This window comes from Marmota monax, unplaced genomic scaffold (assembly GCF_021218885.2).
Source record: "Marmota monax isolate L192 unplaced genomic scaffold, Marmota_monax_Labrador192_F-V1.1 WCK01_AAM20220418_F8-fsc01149, whole genome shotgun sequence".
In the NCBI taxonomy this organism is placed as follows: Eukaryota; Metazoa; Chordata; class Mammalia; order Rodentia; family Sciuridae; genus Marmota; species Marmota monax.
The window spans coordinates 1246-15221 of NW_026694724.1; the positions used below are offsets into that span (position 1 = coordinate 1246).

Consider the following 13976-nt stretch of genomic DNA (forward strand, 5'->3'; position numbering starts at 1 on the left):
GTGAGGGGTGGGGGGAGAAGCTGGTTTCAATTTCCCACCTTTCTCCTAATTAGCTTTTAAATTGAACGCAGCTTCTGTTTGAGAAAGGTGAGCTGGCTTTTATAAAGCAGCAGATAGAATCTGCCACCTGCCACGGTTTAAGGTTTTGTCTGAGAAAACAAAGTAAGTGTGAGAACCTAAGTGCCTGGCCTAGTGAGAACTAGCCAGCTAGCTCAGAAGACAGACAGGAGAGAGGCGAGGAGGGGCCCTGGGTCAGGACAAGAAACTCCAGGCTCGGATCAGCCAATTACTTGCATTTTCGTGTGGTGTCCAGTCCCTGTGGGTCCATGACCTGGCTATGGGAAGCACAGATAGAGACAACAGAGGAGGCCTCAAATTTAAATGAGGGCCTCTAGTGGGGAGAATCTTAACAACCTCAGCCAGCATCTCCTGTTCTATCCTCCCAGGTTCTCCTGCCCAGGTTCCTCACTGTCCTCTTCTATAATCTAATCCACTCTATCTAGGCTCTCAGTTGCCCAGAGTACCTCCTGCCCCATCATTGATTTGAACCTTTGATAATTACCTGTTGTAATACCTTTTGTTTTTATTTTTATTTTTCGGTACTGGGTATTGAACTCAGAGGAATTTTATCACTGAGCCACATGACCCCGACATTTTTTTTTAAAATCTTTTATTTTGAAACAGGGTTTGCTGTATTGCTGGGGTTGGCCTTGAACTTGGGATCCTCCTGCCTCAGCCTCCCAGAGTCCTGCGCCACCATATTTGGCCCTTTTGTCTTTAAATAATAGGATTTTTAAATTATAAAAGCAGTGCATATTTATATAAAAGGTTTGGGAAATCAGGAGCTTTACAGTTGACTTCTGGCTGTTTTGGAAACTTCTAAGAACAGAGATGCACACAGAGAAGTGGAAAAGGCTCTATCAGCTCCCTAGTGCCCTTTCTTATTTCCCAGAATCCAGCCACAGTTCATGGGCTGCACTGGAAGCCCCAACTTTGCCATGTGCCCCTGTGAATAAAGTCTTTTTTACACAGGAGAGTTCAAATGTAGATACAGAGACTATTAAAGAGACTCCTGTTGCATTGACTTAGAAATCAGTGCAGGGCCAAAGGACAATGACACCAAAATTCACTGTCTGAAAGAAAGGTGGCATTTTACTATGAATATGGGAGATCACACCCTCTTCTTCCTGCCATGGTAGAATGTAGTGTTGTGATGGGACACTGTGTGCCTCTTGGAGAAACTGCAGGAAACAGAGTCACCAAGCTCATAATCTTGCACAACAACATATTGTTATCTGAGTATGGGAGATGGGGTGCAGAGATGTAGAAGCCACCCATCCTGGGGGGTGGCTTGGTTAGACCTGGGGCAGCTGGAACCCCTGGCTGTGAGTTGCCTCCTGTCTTGACCCTTGTTGCTGTACAAGTATTAAATTTTTTTCTGTATGTGTCATGATGTGACAAAGGTTGGGAAGCACGGCTCTGTTCAATAGATTGCAGCTTTGGTTCTATGAGAGGAAAGATAAAGTTTGTGTTGGCAAGCTTTCTGCTATTATGACAAAACAACTGAGATAATCATATGAGGAGGAAAAGATTGATTTTGGCCTCAGAATTTTAGAGGATTTCAGTCCATGGTAGCTTGTCCCTCTTGCTTTGGGCCTGTGGCAAGGCAGAACATCATAGTGGGGAGCATGTGTTAGAACAAAGCTTCTCGTCTCATGGCAGCTGGAACATTAAAGAGAGAAACAGAAGGAGGCCAGGTTCTGAAAGGTTCCAACTCCCAGGAGTACCTTAGGCTAGAGACTAAACCTTCAACACATGGGCCTTTGGAGGACACTGAAAATCCAAACGGAAGAAAGCTCTTAAGACACACATCCGGAAGTCACTTGAATAAATCTTACAAACTGATAGGACTTTGTAGATTACATCTTGCCCAGACTCCCATTCCATACACATTTTGCAGATGATCATCAGGTGGATTCCACCTGATGGGAAAGTCAATGCTTCAGAGAGATTCCTACCTTTTATGTGCAACTCTAAATTTTATAAAATTCTTCATTTTATTGAACCAGACATTTCTCCAATTATAGTTCATTATAACATGATGGTAATATTGATTTGACTTTTCTGATCCATAAATTTCCATTTACTTCCCTATAATTCCCACACTTTGACCTGATTCTGTCCTTTGAACCACGTAGAAGAAATTTGTACTATATCATAAGTGGCAGCCCTTCTGACATTGCCCTTCCTATAGGAGTTTTGTTTTAATAAAAGACTAATTTTTAGAATAGTCTTAGATTTACCAAAAAAAAAAGAGAGATATAAAAGTTTCCACACACTACTCCCCACCATCTACCCAGTTTTCTTTATTATTTATATCTCATAGTGCATTTGTTATAAATAATGAACCAATATTGATATGTCATAATTAACCAAACTCTATACTTCTTGCAGGTTTCCTTAATTTCTACCTAATGTCCTTTGTCTGTTCCAGGATCCCATATTACTTTTAGTTGACATGTCTCTTTAGTCTCCTCTTGGCTCTGACATTTTCTTAAACTTTTCTTGACAGGGCTTTATCCCAAGCCACCTGGACATGTGCACACACGTGCACACATATACATAAATATTTCTACACGTAGCCATCTGTATCTATATTAACTTAAACATGAGCTATATCTACAATTATAGTCCCTTATAACATGATGGGACTTTTCTGATCCATAAATTTCCATTCCAACAAAGAGAAACCTGGTTTCTACCATCTGCCTTCAACTTTTTGGGGGGATGGGCACCAGGGATTGAACTCAGGGGCACTCAGCCACTGAGCCATATCCCCAGCTCTGTTCTATATTTTATTTAGAGACAGGGTCTCACTGAGTTGCTTGGTGCCTTGATATTGCTGAGGCTGGTTTTGAACTCGAGATTCTCCTGCCTCAGCCTCCTGAGCTCCTGGGATTACAGGCATTTGCCACCCCGCCCAGCTGCTGTCTACTTCTTAATTGTTCATTTCCAATATATGTATATGACAGTTACCATAATGTTAATCTATGAGAATTTCTATTTTGTTTTATTCTTTTGTCAAGTTAAGCATCATAGCTCCTTTAGCCATCTTGTTCATCCTCCATCAATTTCATGGGAAATGAGCACAGATCACTTTCTGCATTTTGCAAATGAGGAAAATTGAACTCTATCACTCATTCACATTCAAGGCACTAGTTGAAGTGTTGTGCACACATTAAAGTCATTCTTCCTCACAACAACCTTATGAGCTTGTTAATAATAATATCCTCGAGTAATAGGAGGAGAAGTTAATGACTCGTCCAAATTCAGATAATTAATGAATAGTGGAACTGGATTCAAAATGAAAGAGTGTGACTTCCAAGTTCATGCCCTTGAGTATTGTCATGCCACACAGCTGCTGAAGGAATCTTTCTGAAGGATGGCTTTGCTTTGCACATACCGTACAAACCTTCAGTGGTTCACATTTTCCCATAGGATAAGACCAAGTTTCTTAGCCTAGCTTTCAATGCTTCTGCAACCCACAGCCAACCCTGTGCTCCAGCTTATCCTTTCTGAGCAGTGGAGACCCCTGGAGCATGCCTGGATACTGTTGCTTCTCCTAATGAGCATGTCGTCTTCCCATCCTCTCAGTCCAGACCAAGCCCCGTGCATTCCAGAAGTCCCTTTCCCCTCCTCCTGGGCTCATTGCATTTATGGTGGTATCTTCCTTTTTTTTTTTTTTTTTTTTTTTATCGACACTTGACACTCACTGATGTCCTTTGTCTGATATTTAGTCTGGGCTGTATTTTGTTGATGTACTTTCCATTCACCTGTTGGTCTCTCCATTGCATCCTCAATGCCAGCTTGTTGTTACTGCTGATACCTCCGAGTTTTAATATTCGTAAACCTACTTAATGAGAAGTTGGATTCACAATTGCAATATTTCCTCAGATATCATCACAGTCTATTCATAGATAACCACATCTGCATGTGGTGCACATTAGCAAATAAACCAACGTGGTCTGAGACCATGGCCCGTGCTCTGTGAAATCTTCTCTCCCTCAGATTACCTTCATATTCCAGGAGGTCAAGACCGAATATTCTAAATGCCCCCATCAGTACCGCTCTGTGGAGGACTCAGCTGTGCTAAAGGACAATAAATGTTGTACCTCAGTTGCCAATTTAAAAGGGTCTGGCCCCCTGTATCTCAGCTTTAGATGTGCTTCCTTCAGGTCTCTAGGGAAGGTCTGGAAGAAAGAGAATTCTAAGTTTTGTTTCAAAGAACAGAACTTGTGTTCAAACTGAAGGCTGTTTGCTAAACTTTAGTTATTTCAGTGCTGCCTTCATAATTTTTGCCATATCTCATGCTCCCTTTTATTTTTTTACTTGAATTTTGATTTCATCCTAAGTAATAACAACTGCAAAAATCACATGCTTAAAGTGCTTCTTATAGTTTTTCAAATGGATAGCAAAATAAATGCATAGCCATTAGGTGATTGTCTATCTGCATCCTGCACAGAATTATGTCACCTACCCCTGTGGTGTGCTTACTACCTTGGAAAAAATTGTTCTAAGATTGTGGCCTTTTCCTCTCTACCCCTTTCTAGATGTGAAGCCTTTCTGATGAGAGCACTGGTATTCAGGCTGGGCACCTGTGTCCTGGCAGGTTCCACTAAGGCATCTTTGGGCATTTTGAGTTCTGGGCAAGACTAAGAGCATTTTCTTTCCTAAAGAGCAAGATAACATTAGCTCTACTTCTATTCCTTACCATCTACAAGGATGCTGGTTAAGACTGTGTTGGAAGAAAGCATATATTGATTTTTTAAGGTGTGAAAATCATAAGACAAGTGGATCCATCATTAGCACTTCTGGAAAGATTATTTGTGGGTAGTAATTCATTTCATGCATTGAGTACTTCTTTGAGCTTCTTTGAACTCTTCCTAGCTTGGGATCAGGAAAGCTGGCTTCAAGTATACCTTGCTTATTGTAAGGAAATGAAATAAAGGTCCAGGTGGCTTGGGACCTTATTACACTTTTCTTCTACTTGACTCAGGTTGAAAATAAGCCTTTGGCTCAAGTCCAGAAGCCACCCTCCAAGATCAAGAACCTCAAAATGACCCGACATTTGCATAAGATAGGAAGTGTTGGTTAGTGACTTTAGGAAAGGACGCGGGCAGTGGATGGAAGAAATAGCTTTTTACAGGCACTTTTGGCCAACTCAGCATGACAATGAGAGCCCTTTATCCATATCACCATGCTTCTCTCCACACAGTTTTAAACATGGCTATTTGTTGATAGTTAGATTATCTCTTTCCCAATCAGTTAATCAATCAATGTAGGAGGGCAGTGACCCAAGTGAGAAGGTCAAGTCTATAAAGTAGCCATAGAGGAAATGGGAGGTTTTGTTGCATCAAGAAAGATTTGCATTGTATAGCAAAAAGGCCTTCCCCATGTTTGGAAGGTAAAATATTGGAATGAGAATAATAATGGCTATCACTTATGGAATACTCTACATAGTTTCACAAAAGCTATGAGGTAGGTCCCATTTTTGAGAGTGATGAAATAATTAAGGCTGAGAGAAAGAATCAATGTGACCCATTCAGTGTCTACAGCTAGTGAGTAGTGGAATGGGGAGTCAACCCCAGATCCTGTGTGCTAGATTACTCTGCTCCCTGGAATCTTTTTTTTTTTCCCTCCAAGAATCTGGGTTTAGGCTCATCCTTGTTGTGGGGAGGAGTCTAGAAGAAATGACCTCTGGAGAATTTTCTTATCTGAGGTTTCTATACCTATCCAATTTCTCCTTCTATAGGGTACAAACACCAATATTACTTCACTCCCTTTTATGGATACCAAGGAGAAGAAGAATGTGATCAACCTCCCACACATCAGCAACAAAATTCTGCTGAAGCCTGGTGTGCTGTCCCGGGTGAGTACAGGGCAGTGGACATGCTCCTGAGCAGACAGGTGAAAGACCTAGCTTCAGTTCAGAACCACATCTAGAAAAGTCCAGGAAGGTGGGGGAAAGGAGTAGCAGCTAAAGAGTTGGGTTCAAGTCCTTTTCTCACTCTTTGTACTGAATATGAACTTGGGTAAATATGCGTTTTACTTTTTCTTACCTACAAAGTGGGCCTTTAGGGAGTCGTCAGGGGTGATTCATTGAGGAAAGGAAAAATGAAGTTGTGGTGTATAAATGATAGAAGAAAACAAAATGTTGTTTTCCTTCCATGTCATCTACCATTTTTTTATAGGGACCCAATAAGATACTATGTAGGAAAGTCGTAAGAGGTGTTGTTATATAAATTCAAGTTTACATGTCCTTAAGCAAGTTACTTTATCTAGTTAGGAGCTGGCCTCCTCAATAGCAATGATAAAAACTGTTCTCATCTCTTTCTACAGTGACACACCCCTGGGGTTGTCAACTGTATGCTCTAATGTGCATGTCTTTTGGGGCATGAGATGAGAATTAGATACTTCCTTTGGGAGAAAGGTGGAGAAAACCTACTGTCTCTTAACTACTGTTTTCTCCCTGGAAAGGTAGGACAAATCCTGTCTGGATGTGAGTGTTTGGGGGCATATAAATAGTTTATGTCCCCCAGAAGAAGTTGAAGTAGTTCTTTATTACCAATTTCTTTCCTTGGACAAGAAATTCAAACGCACAGTCGTAAGCTTCTGAGTACAAGGCTTTAGAAGCACCTTTCCACCCTAGCATGAAGACTCATGAACACAAGGTAGAAGAGAAACCACCAAAGAAGCACAAGGTGCCTCTGACGGCAGCAGGTATGACACTGGTGGGGTGGGCAGTGGCAGCATAGGCGGTGGTTGGGGGGGGGGGGGGTCAGTGTTAAGAGCTGAGCTGACCTGGAGAGGGCTTAGTGGCCATATGTTGGAGTAGTCAACTAAGGCTACAAATCAAAATGAAAGAAGTTAAGCCTTTACCCTCTTACTGAAACAGTATAAACAAGAGGTTGGGTAAGAGGAAGTACCAGCATCACATTGTTCTATTACCTACCTTGGAACTATTCAAGGTAAGCGTCAGATGCATTAGTGCAGACAGAGGGCACTGTCTCACTGCCTGGGGAGCCCCAACGAAAGACTTCTGTCATTTTATGGACTTAGGAACAGAGGAAAGTGAGTGGGGAGGAGCTAGGAGTGGACAAGTCCAGAATACTGAAAGTAAAGTGTCCTGAAAATTCTGCCTTTCTCTTGACAAGGGGGTCTTGGCAGAGGTGCTTGAGGCAGGCCTCAGCTGGGTCTCCAATAGAGGGCTCTGAGTGGGGCCTTCTGGGTTAGACAGGCTCAGATGCCTTAGAGAATCAGTCGCCTGCCAGGAGAATTTGGTCCTCAGCTGCAGCTCTGGTCAGAGACTACAAGCTCAGGCTGTGGACCAAGTCTGGTGTGGGAAGACAGCTGCCTCTGTGGAGCCTGCCAGATTAAGCCTGGGTAATTGTCTATTGTGAGGTCTGAAAGATCACACACAGTCTTCTGGCAGGAGCTACACTCCTCACGAAGTTCAGAGATTTCATGACCTCTTAGGATTCAAAGGAAGAGAACCAAAGTCCACTTAGCACTTACCATATGCCAACACTGTCCACTGCTCACAGCTTTTCTGCCACAGTGCTGAAGTTGAAATTGTTGTCCTTTTTAAATGATCTCAGGAGTGACCCTCCTGCCAGGAGATGATTTCAGTTCTGAGTTCATTCTGCCTTTACAGAGATGGTATCTGCCTCCTTCTATCTTGGGTCCTGATTCTGTCCTTTGGGCAAGGAACATGCCTTATTTAGCTTTGACATGACTGCTCTTCGGGTATATGAAGACAGTGGCCTTGTGCTCTATGTCTTTTTTTCTTTCTTTCTCCTCACAGTTCAACTTTTCAGCAGTTTGTCAAATAACATGGTGCCTGCTACCCTGATCCTGGCTTCCTGTCTCTGAGTACTCTTCATTTTATTCAAGTGTGAATCTCACTCCCCACCTGGCCCCCCTTGCCCTAACACAAACGCTCATGTGATCTGTCTCATGTAGATTAGAGAGGCACTAACAAGCATTTCCTCTATGGTTTGAAGTATTAGCTGGCTCCCCTGCAGGCCGGATTGGGAGTAACCACAGGACTTTTTTTCTTTTTTCTTTTTTTTTTTTTTAGTTTTATTGATTTTGTTTTTTTTAAATACACGATAGAGAAGTGCATTACATATAGAGCACAATGTTTCATATCTTTGTATATAGAGTATGTTCATGCCAATTCATGCTTTTATACATGTACTTTTTTGCATTACAATTCTTATATACCACAGTTTTTCATATCTGTTTATATATAAAGTATATTAACACCCAATTTGAGTCTTCATACATGTACTTTGGATAATGATGTCCATCATGTTCCACCACCTTGCTAATCCCCTGCCCTCTCCCTTTCCCTCCCACCCCTCTCCCCTATCTAGAATTCATCTAATCCTCCCATGCTCCCCCTCCTTACCCCACTATGACTCTGCCTCCTTATATCAGAGAAAACATTCAGCATTTGTTTTTTGGGGATTGGCTAACTTCACTTAGCATTATCTTCTCCAATGCCATCCATTTACCTGTAAATGCCATGATTTTATTCTCTTTTATTGCTGAGTAAAATTCCATTGTGTATATATGCCACATTTTTTTTATCCATTCATCCACTGAAGAGCATCTAGGTTGACTCCACAGTTTAGCTATTGTGAATTGTGCTGCTATAAACATGGATGTGGCTGTGTTCCTATAGTATGCTGTTTTTTAAAAAAGGTACACTCATACATTACTGGTGGGACTGCAAATTGGTACAGCCAATTTAGAAAGCAGTATGGAGATTCCTTGGAAATCTGGGACTAGAACCACTGTTAGTTTGACCCAGGTATCCTTCTCCTTGGACTATACCACTGGACTTTTAAAGTTGCTTTTATGTCACCTGCCTGGTCCAGAAAACTTGTAGTTTTCAAACCTTCTCAAAATAAACTATTTGTCTGACCTGATTCCACATGAACTTGGACAAATATCACCTTAATGGTACACTATTGTTATAGGCTTTACTTCTGGACTTATTATTTTAAATATTTATAATAATAATGATAATAATAATAATTCATATTTTGCAGCAACCCATAGCTCTTGGGGCACTAAATTCTCTTTTCCCTTACGTTTGTGTTGTCATATTGAATTTTTTAAAATAGTTCCAAACCCTTGGCATTTATCCTTGTTATATTTCCTCGTGGGAATATTCTCCATGCATTATCTTTAAGAAACCACCTATTTGAGGAAAAGGCTCATGAACTAGAAAAGACATCACATCATCTGCACTTTCGGTAATACCCTTGTTGCCTCAACTTAACTAACAATTATCCTGTTTTTTCACTTAGAAGCCCTAAAGAATTTTAAGAGTAAGCTGTCTCCTTATGAGCAAAGTGAAATCCTGGGCTACACAGAGCTATGGTCCCTGGGGCTTGATGCTGAGAAACTCAATGTGGCTCCAGAGAAATTCAGCAAGACAAGTTTTGATGATGAACATGGCTCCTATCTGAAGGTGATGAGGGAGGAGGTCATGGTGACCTCAGGTGGCTTGGGTGCAACAGAGAGTATGGAAAGGAAAGCAAAAGGGGATATTTTATAATGTTTTGTGTTGAGATGACAGGAACTAGACATTCCAACAGATGCTAATGAGTGCTAAACCAAATAAACACCTTGTTTAAACATGAAATTTAGTATGCAAAATCTTCTAACAGAATGGTGATTTTCTTCAAGGGTATTTGGGATAACAAGTTTGCATCCTGAGTGAACTCTCACAGGCTATTCTCTTGCACTGTCCTGGACCCCTTGGAAAAGATCAGACTGGAGTAAGATGCACTTGCCCCTCAATCTCCCTTTTTGTCTCCTCCACACAAGCCTATTCATGGCTCCTTTTGTGTTTTATAGCAGATGTCATTCCCTCCACAGATAAGAATAGTTTTTGTCACTGTAGTGTCCCTCGTGCACAGTGCTTTACTTCATTCCATTTTTCAAAAATTGATTGCAGAGACTCCTCTTTTTCTGACTGTACCCCTGGGGATCCCAGGGTAATGCCTCTTTCTCACCTGAGGATGAATTCTGGACAGTGACCCCCTCTTCTGAGGATGCCTGCATGAGTGACACTTAGTCCACCAGGCTGTGAGCTGTCTGCACTTTCCTACTTCTGGAAATTCCATCACAATTTGGTTTTAGGATATGAATCTTTGAGGGCTTCATAGAAGAGATAAATTTTCTTAACATCATGTTTCTCAAGTTTGACTGTGCACACAAATCACTTTGGGTTTCTGTTCAGGTGCAGATTTGTGTTTAGCAGGTCTGGGGTGGGATCTGAGATTTTGCATTTCTGAAAAGCATCTTGGTGAAGCCTATACCACAGGTCCTTAGGTAACACTTCTAAGAAGCAAGGATGTGATTTTATCACTCACTCTTCATCTAGAACCCTGGTTTTTAACAATTTTAGGTCAAGGATCCCTTTGAGTATCTTCATCCCAGAAACATTAAGCTGTGTATGTGCAATGCTTTGGGGCATTAATGGGTCCTTGGTTAAGAATCTTCAATATAAACATTTTCTCCAATTCAACCACATGTCCACAACCCCTCACTCCTTGCTCCTTCCTTTGCTTTGCCCTACCTGAGTCTAGAGTCTCTAAGAAATTAGCTGGGGTGTCAATACTACCTTTATGGGAATTCACTGGAACTCAGTTCTTTAGTCCCAAATCTTAGAGAAGTATGATTTGCATGGGGAGAGAGGGATAATGTGCATTCTCTGTAAGCTCCAATTTTTATTCCTATTTTATTCCAGCATATACACAAATATATAATTCCTAAACAAATGATAGCTACATTCTCACAACAAATGTTAATTGTAAAATTATTTACTGAGCACCTGTCATAAGCTTGGAATCTATTAGACTCTGAAAATACAAAGGGAACTATCATGAGTCAAGTAAGCACAACCAAAGTCCAAGTTGACATGTAAGCCAATAATTATGAGGCAACCAAACTGATGACATGAAGAAGATAAATGTAAATTCTTGAAAAATATATGCCAAATTTGTGCAGATTCTGTCCCATTTTCATGAAAGATCTTTTAGTCTAGACTAACCCTCTCTGATGTATCAGTAAAATGTTTTACATGCTCAAATTTATGGTGTTGATTCTTCTTTGTGAATAATCCTTTATCCTCAAACACACAGTCACAAACCAACCTGAAAACTTGTACACGCTCATCCCTCACCTCTTTCAAATTCATGTGTAATTGTAGAAAGCTGAGATCAAGAGCCTGATGACCTTAGAAATCATCTTATCCAGATTCTCATCTTCATCTTCACAGATGCCGTCACTCTAGCTCAGAGTACATAAGTGACTTATTTGAAGCCATCTAGCTCAAGTCTTTAATGGAAAATTTCCTGTGGTTTTAACTAAACACCTGGTTTCTTGCACAAGGATAGTCATGGGTGATTCTGGCTCTTAGAAAATATTACTCTCACCAAGAAGTCTGTATTAACTTCAGAAGGGGACTAAATATGAATAAGTATAAGAGAGGAACAAATCTGGTCAGGAAGGAACAGAACAGGCATAAAGCCTTCTCTGATTGATAGAGGCACATCAAGGGTCAGAGATAGAACTCCCCTAAAAGGGAGCTGATGTTGAACTTGAAGAGTCATGAAATGTCCAAAATAGAAAGGACTTTCAGTTTTATCCAGCCCCCCTTACTTTTTAGGTCCCAAGAAAGACATGCAGGAAACCAAAGGGCTGGGACTAGCACCCAACATTTCCAAAGACTAACTAATGTTCTTTTCACTGCTTGACATGGATGGAGCCTGTGGAACTAACTGCCCCTGGCACCACATGGGTGGTCTTGGATCCAGGAGATCACCTAATCACTACAGTAACAGAAAGAAGGGTGGGAGTTCAGAACCACTCCCCTCCAAGGAGTGACCCATGACCTAGGGATGGGGATCCAAGGGCCCTAGGGTCTGGCTCTTTTCCTCACCTCTGGCCTGGCTTCTGCAGGTCCTGCATGACCACATTGCCTACCGCTACGAGGTTCTGGAGATGATTGGAAAAGGGTCCTTTGGACAGGTGGCCAAGTGCTTGGATCACAAAAACAATGAGTTGATGGCCCTGAAAATCATCAGGAACAAAAAGAGGTGTGGCTCCATGGATGACATAGGCCATAGAAGATGGATTGCCTGGCTTCTAGCTGCTTCAGGACTCTAAACCTTTCTGCCTCTGCCTCTTCCTCTTATATTTCTCTTTATTCTCCCTTTCCTATTTCTCTCTCTTCATGTCTGAGTCCATGAAGGGGCAAAGCGGAAGTAAGAGTGTGGAGTTATTAGTGCTTTCTGCGGTGTTAGACATTTCTGTTGGGGTTGTGGTAGGGTCTGAGAAAACGGGCTAATTGCTGCGCTATGACATGATACCTGTGTTTTCTGTCCTCATTCCCCACCCTCCCTGCCACTCCCCAATCACCTCAGATTTCACTACCAGGCCCTGGTGGAGCTGAGGATCCTGGAAGTCCTCAGAAGGAAGGATAAAGACAACAAGTACAATGTGGTACACATGAAGGACTTTTTCTACTTCCGGAATCACCTCTGCATCACCTTTGAACTTTTGGGGTCAGTCTTTTTGATTCATTTTCTTTTGAAAAGTTGCTTAAGGGAACTTGAAGAAAAACTTTGAAGTCATAAAACTAGATTTTTCTGGGCGTGAATATCTAGTGACTAGTGTAGACATAGCAGTCGCACAGTTATCTAGCAGGTCCAGGAGTGGGGAGAACGGGACCCAAAACGGAGATCTCACCCCATTCCTCAGTAAACCTGTTATCTGCCAGCATACTCATGTTGTGCTTCCCTGGTGCTGAGGACTAAGTACTGAGTAGGTGGAAAGTCCAAAACAAGGCCTCTGCCCTCAAGAGCTAACTTGAAACATGTTTAAAAGGACTTTCTTTGCTATCATGTTCCCCACACACTGGCTTCCCATCTCTATGGTATAGAGGCTGAAACCTAAAAGAACAGGAAGCTGGATGATCAGAGTGGGAAAAGGACTTTAATTCTGAGTAAAGAAGGAGAAGGGCAGATATTTTGGGTAAGAGAGCAGAGTCTTGATTTAAATAGATTGAAATCATTTGGGTGAATATTGGAACTGAAAAAGCATTCTAAATGGGAAAATGCATGCTAATTTGATTATTCTTCTCTGAGAAGTCAATATGCTGCAATTTAAACAAGCCCAGAAGACATTTAGCAAAGGAGAAAAATCAGGGTGAACCCTTAGAAGACATATGTTTCTGGATTCCCTGAGTTAGTACTTGGTGCTCCCACGACACCATCACTGATAGTGAGGTTCTAGGAACAGGCTATATTTGAGAGGGAGCATGGGCACTCCCCTCACCATCTCTGATAATTACAAAATGTGTTCTATCCTACCATATGCAACAGGGCATCGTCTTCTGTGGAGCAAAACAGACAGTCCAGGCTGCCTTTCTTGCCCATTAATCACAATGCCCAGTTAGGACATCATTGTACTTTAAAAGGGCTCTGTGAGGTCAAGAGAGGCCAGTGTGTAGAAGGAGAATCCTAAGCCTAGTAAGGTGGAGGTGCCCAGGTCAGGATGGTGTACCTCTCAAGAATGAATGGCTTGCCAGGCACAATGGTGCACACCTGTAATCCCAGCAGCTCAAGAGACTGAGAAAGGAGGATTGCAAGTTCAAAGCCAGCCTCAGCCATTAGCAAGGCCCTAAGCAACTTATTGAGACCCTATCTCTAAATAAAATATAAAAAAGTGTTGGGGATGTGGCTCAGTGGTTAAGTGTCCCTGGGTTCAATTCCTGGTACAAAAAATATGGCTTTCTAAATACCACCAAGGCTAGATAATCTTAGAAATGGAAGATCAGGAAGAGCCTGCAGAGTCATTTCTAGGTCCTTTTCTTTCCTTCCTATCTTTGTCTC

The 13976-nt window shown here is 41.7% G+C and overlaps 1 protein-coding gene across 7 annotated transcripts in view; it reads left to right on the forward strand.

Annotated features, from left to right (window-relative positions):
- The first annotated feature begins 2832 nt into the window (after window positions 1-2832).
- LOC124078938 (dual specificity tyrosine-phosphorylation-regulated kinase 4) overlaps window positions 2833-13976 on the forward strand; it is a 57653-nt gene continuing 46509 nt past the window's right edge. For 5 of the 7 annotated variants that reach the window (XM_046424036.2, XM_046424038.2, XM_058572524.1 and 2 more), the window contains exons 1-5: window positions 2834-5929; window positions 6538-6780; window positions 9381-9544; window positions 12043-12179; window positions 12507-12647. In XM_046424036.2, coding sequence (XP_046279992.1) covers window positions 6711-6780; window positions 9381-9544; window positions 12043-12179; window positions 12507-12647 — 512 coding nt within the window. In that variant the 5' untranslated portion in view covers window positions 2834-5929; window positions 6538-6710. Of the gene's footprint in view, window positions 5930-6537; window positions 6781-9380; window positions 9545-12042; window positions 12180-12506; window positions 12648-13976 lie in introns of all 7 variants that reach the window. The other 2 variants (XM_058572526.1, XM_058572527.1) reach the window with 2 other exon arrangements.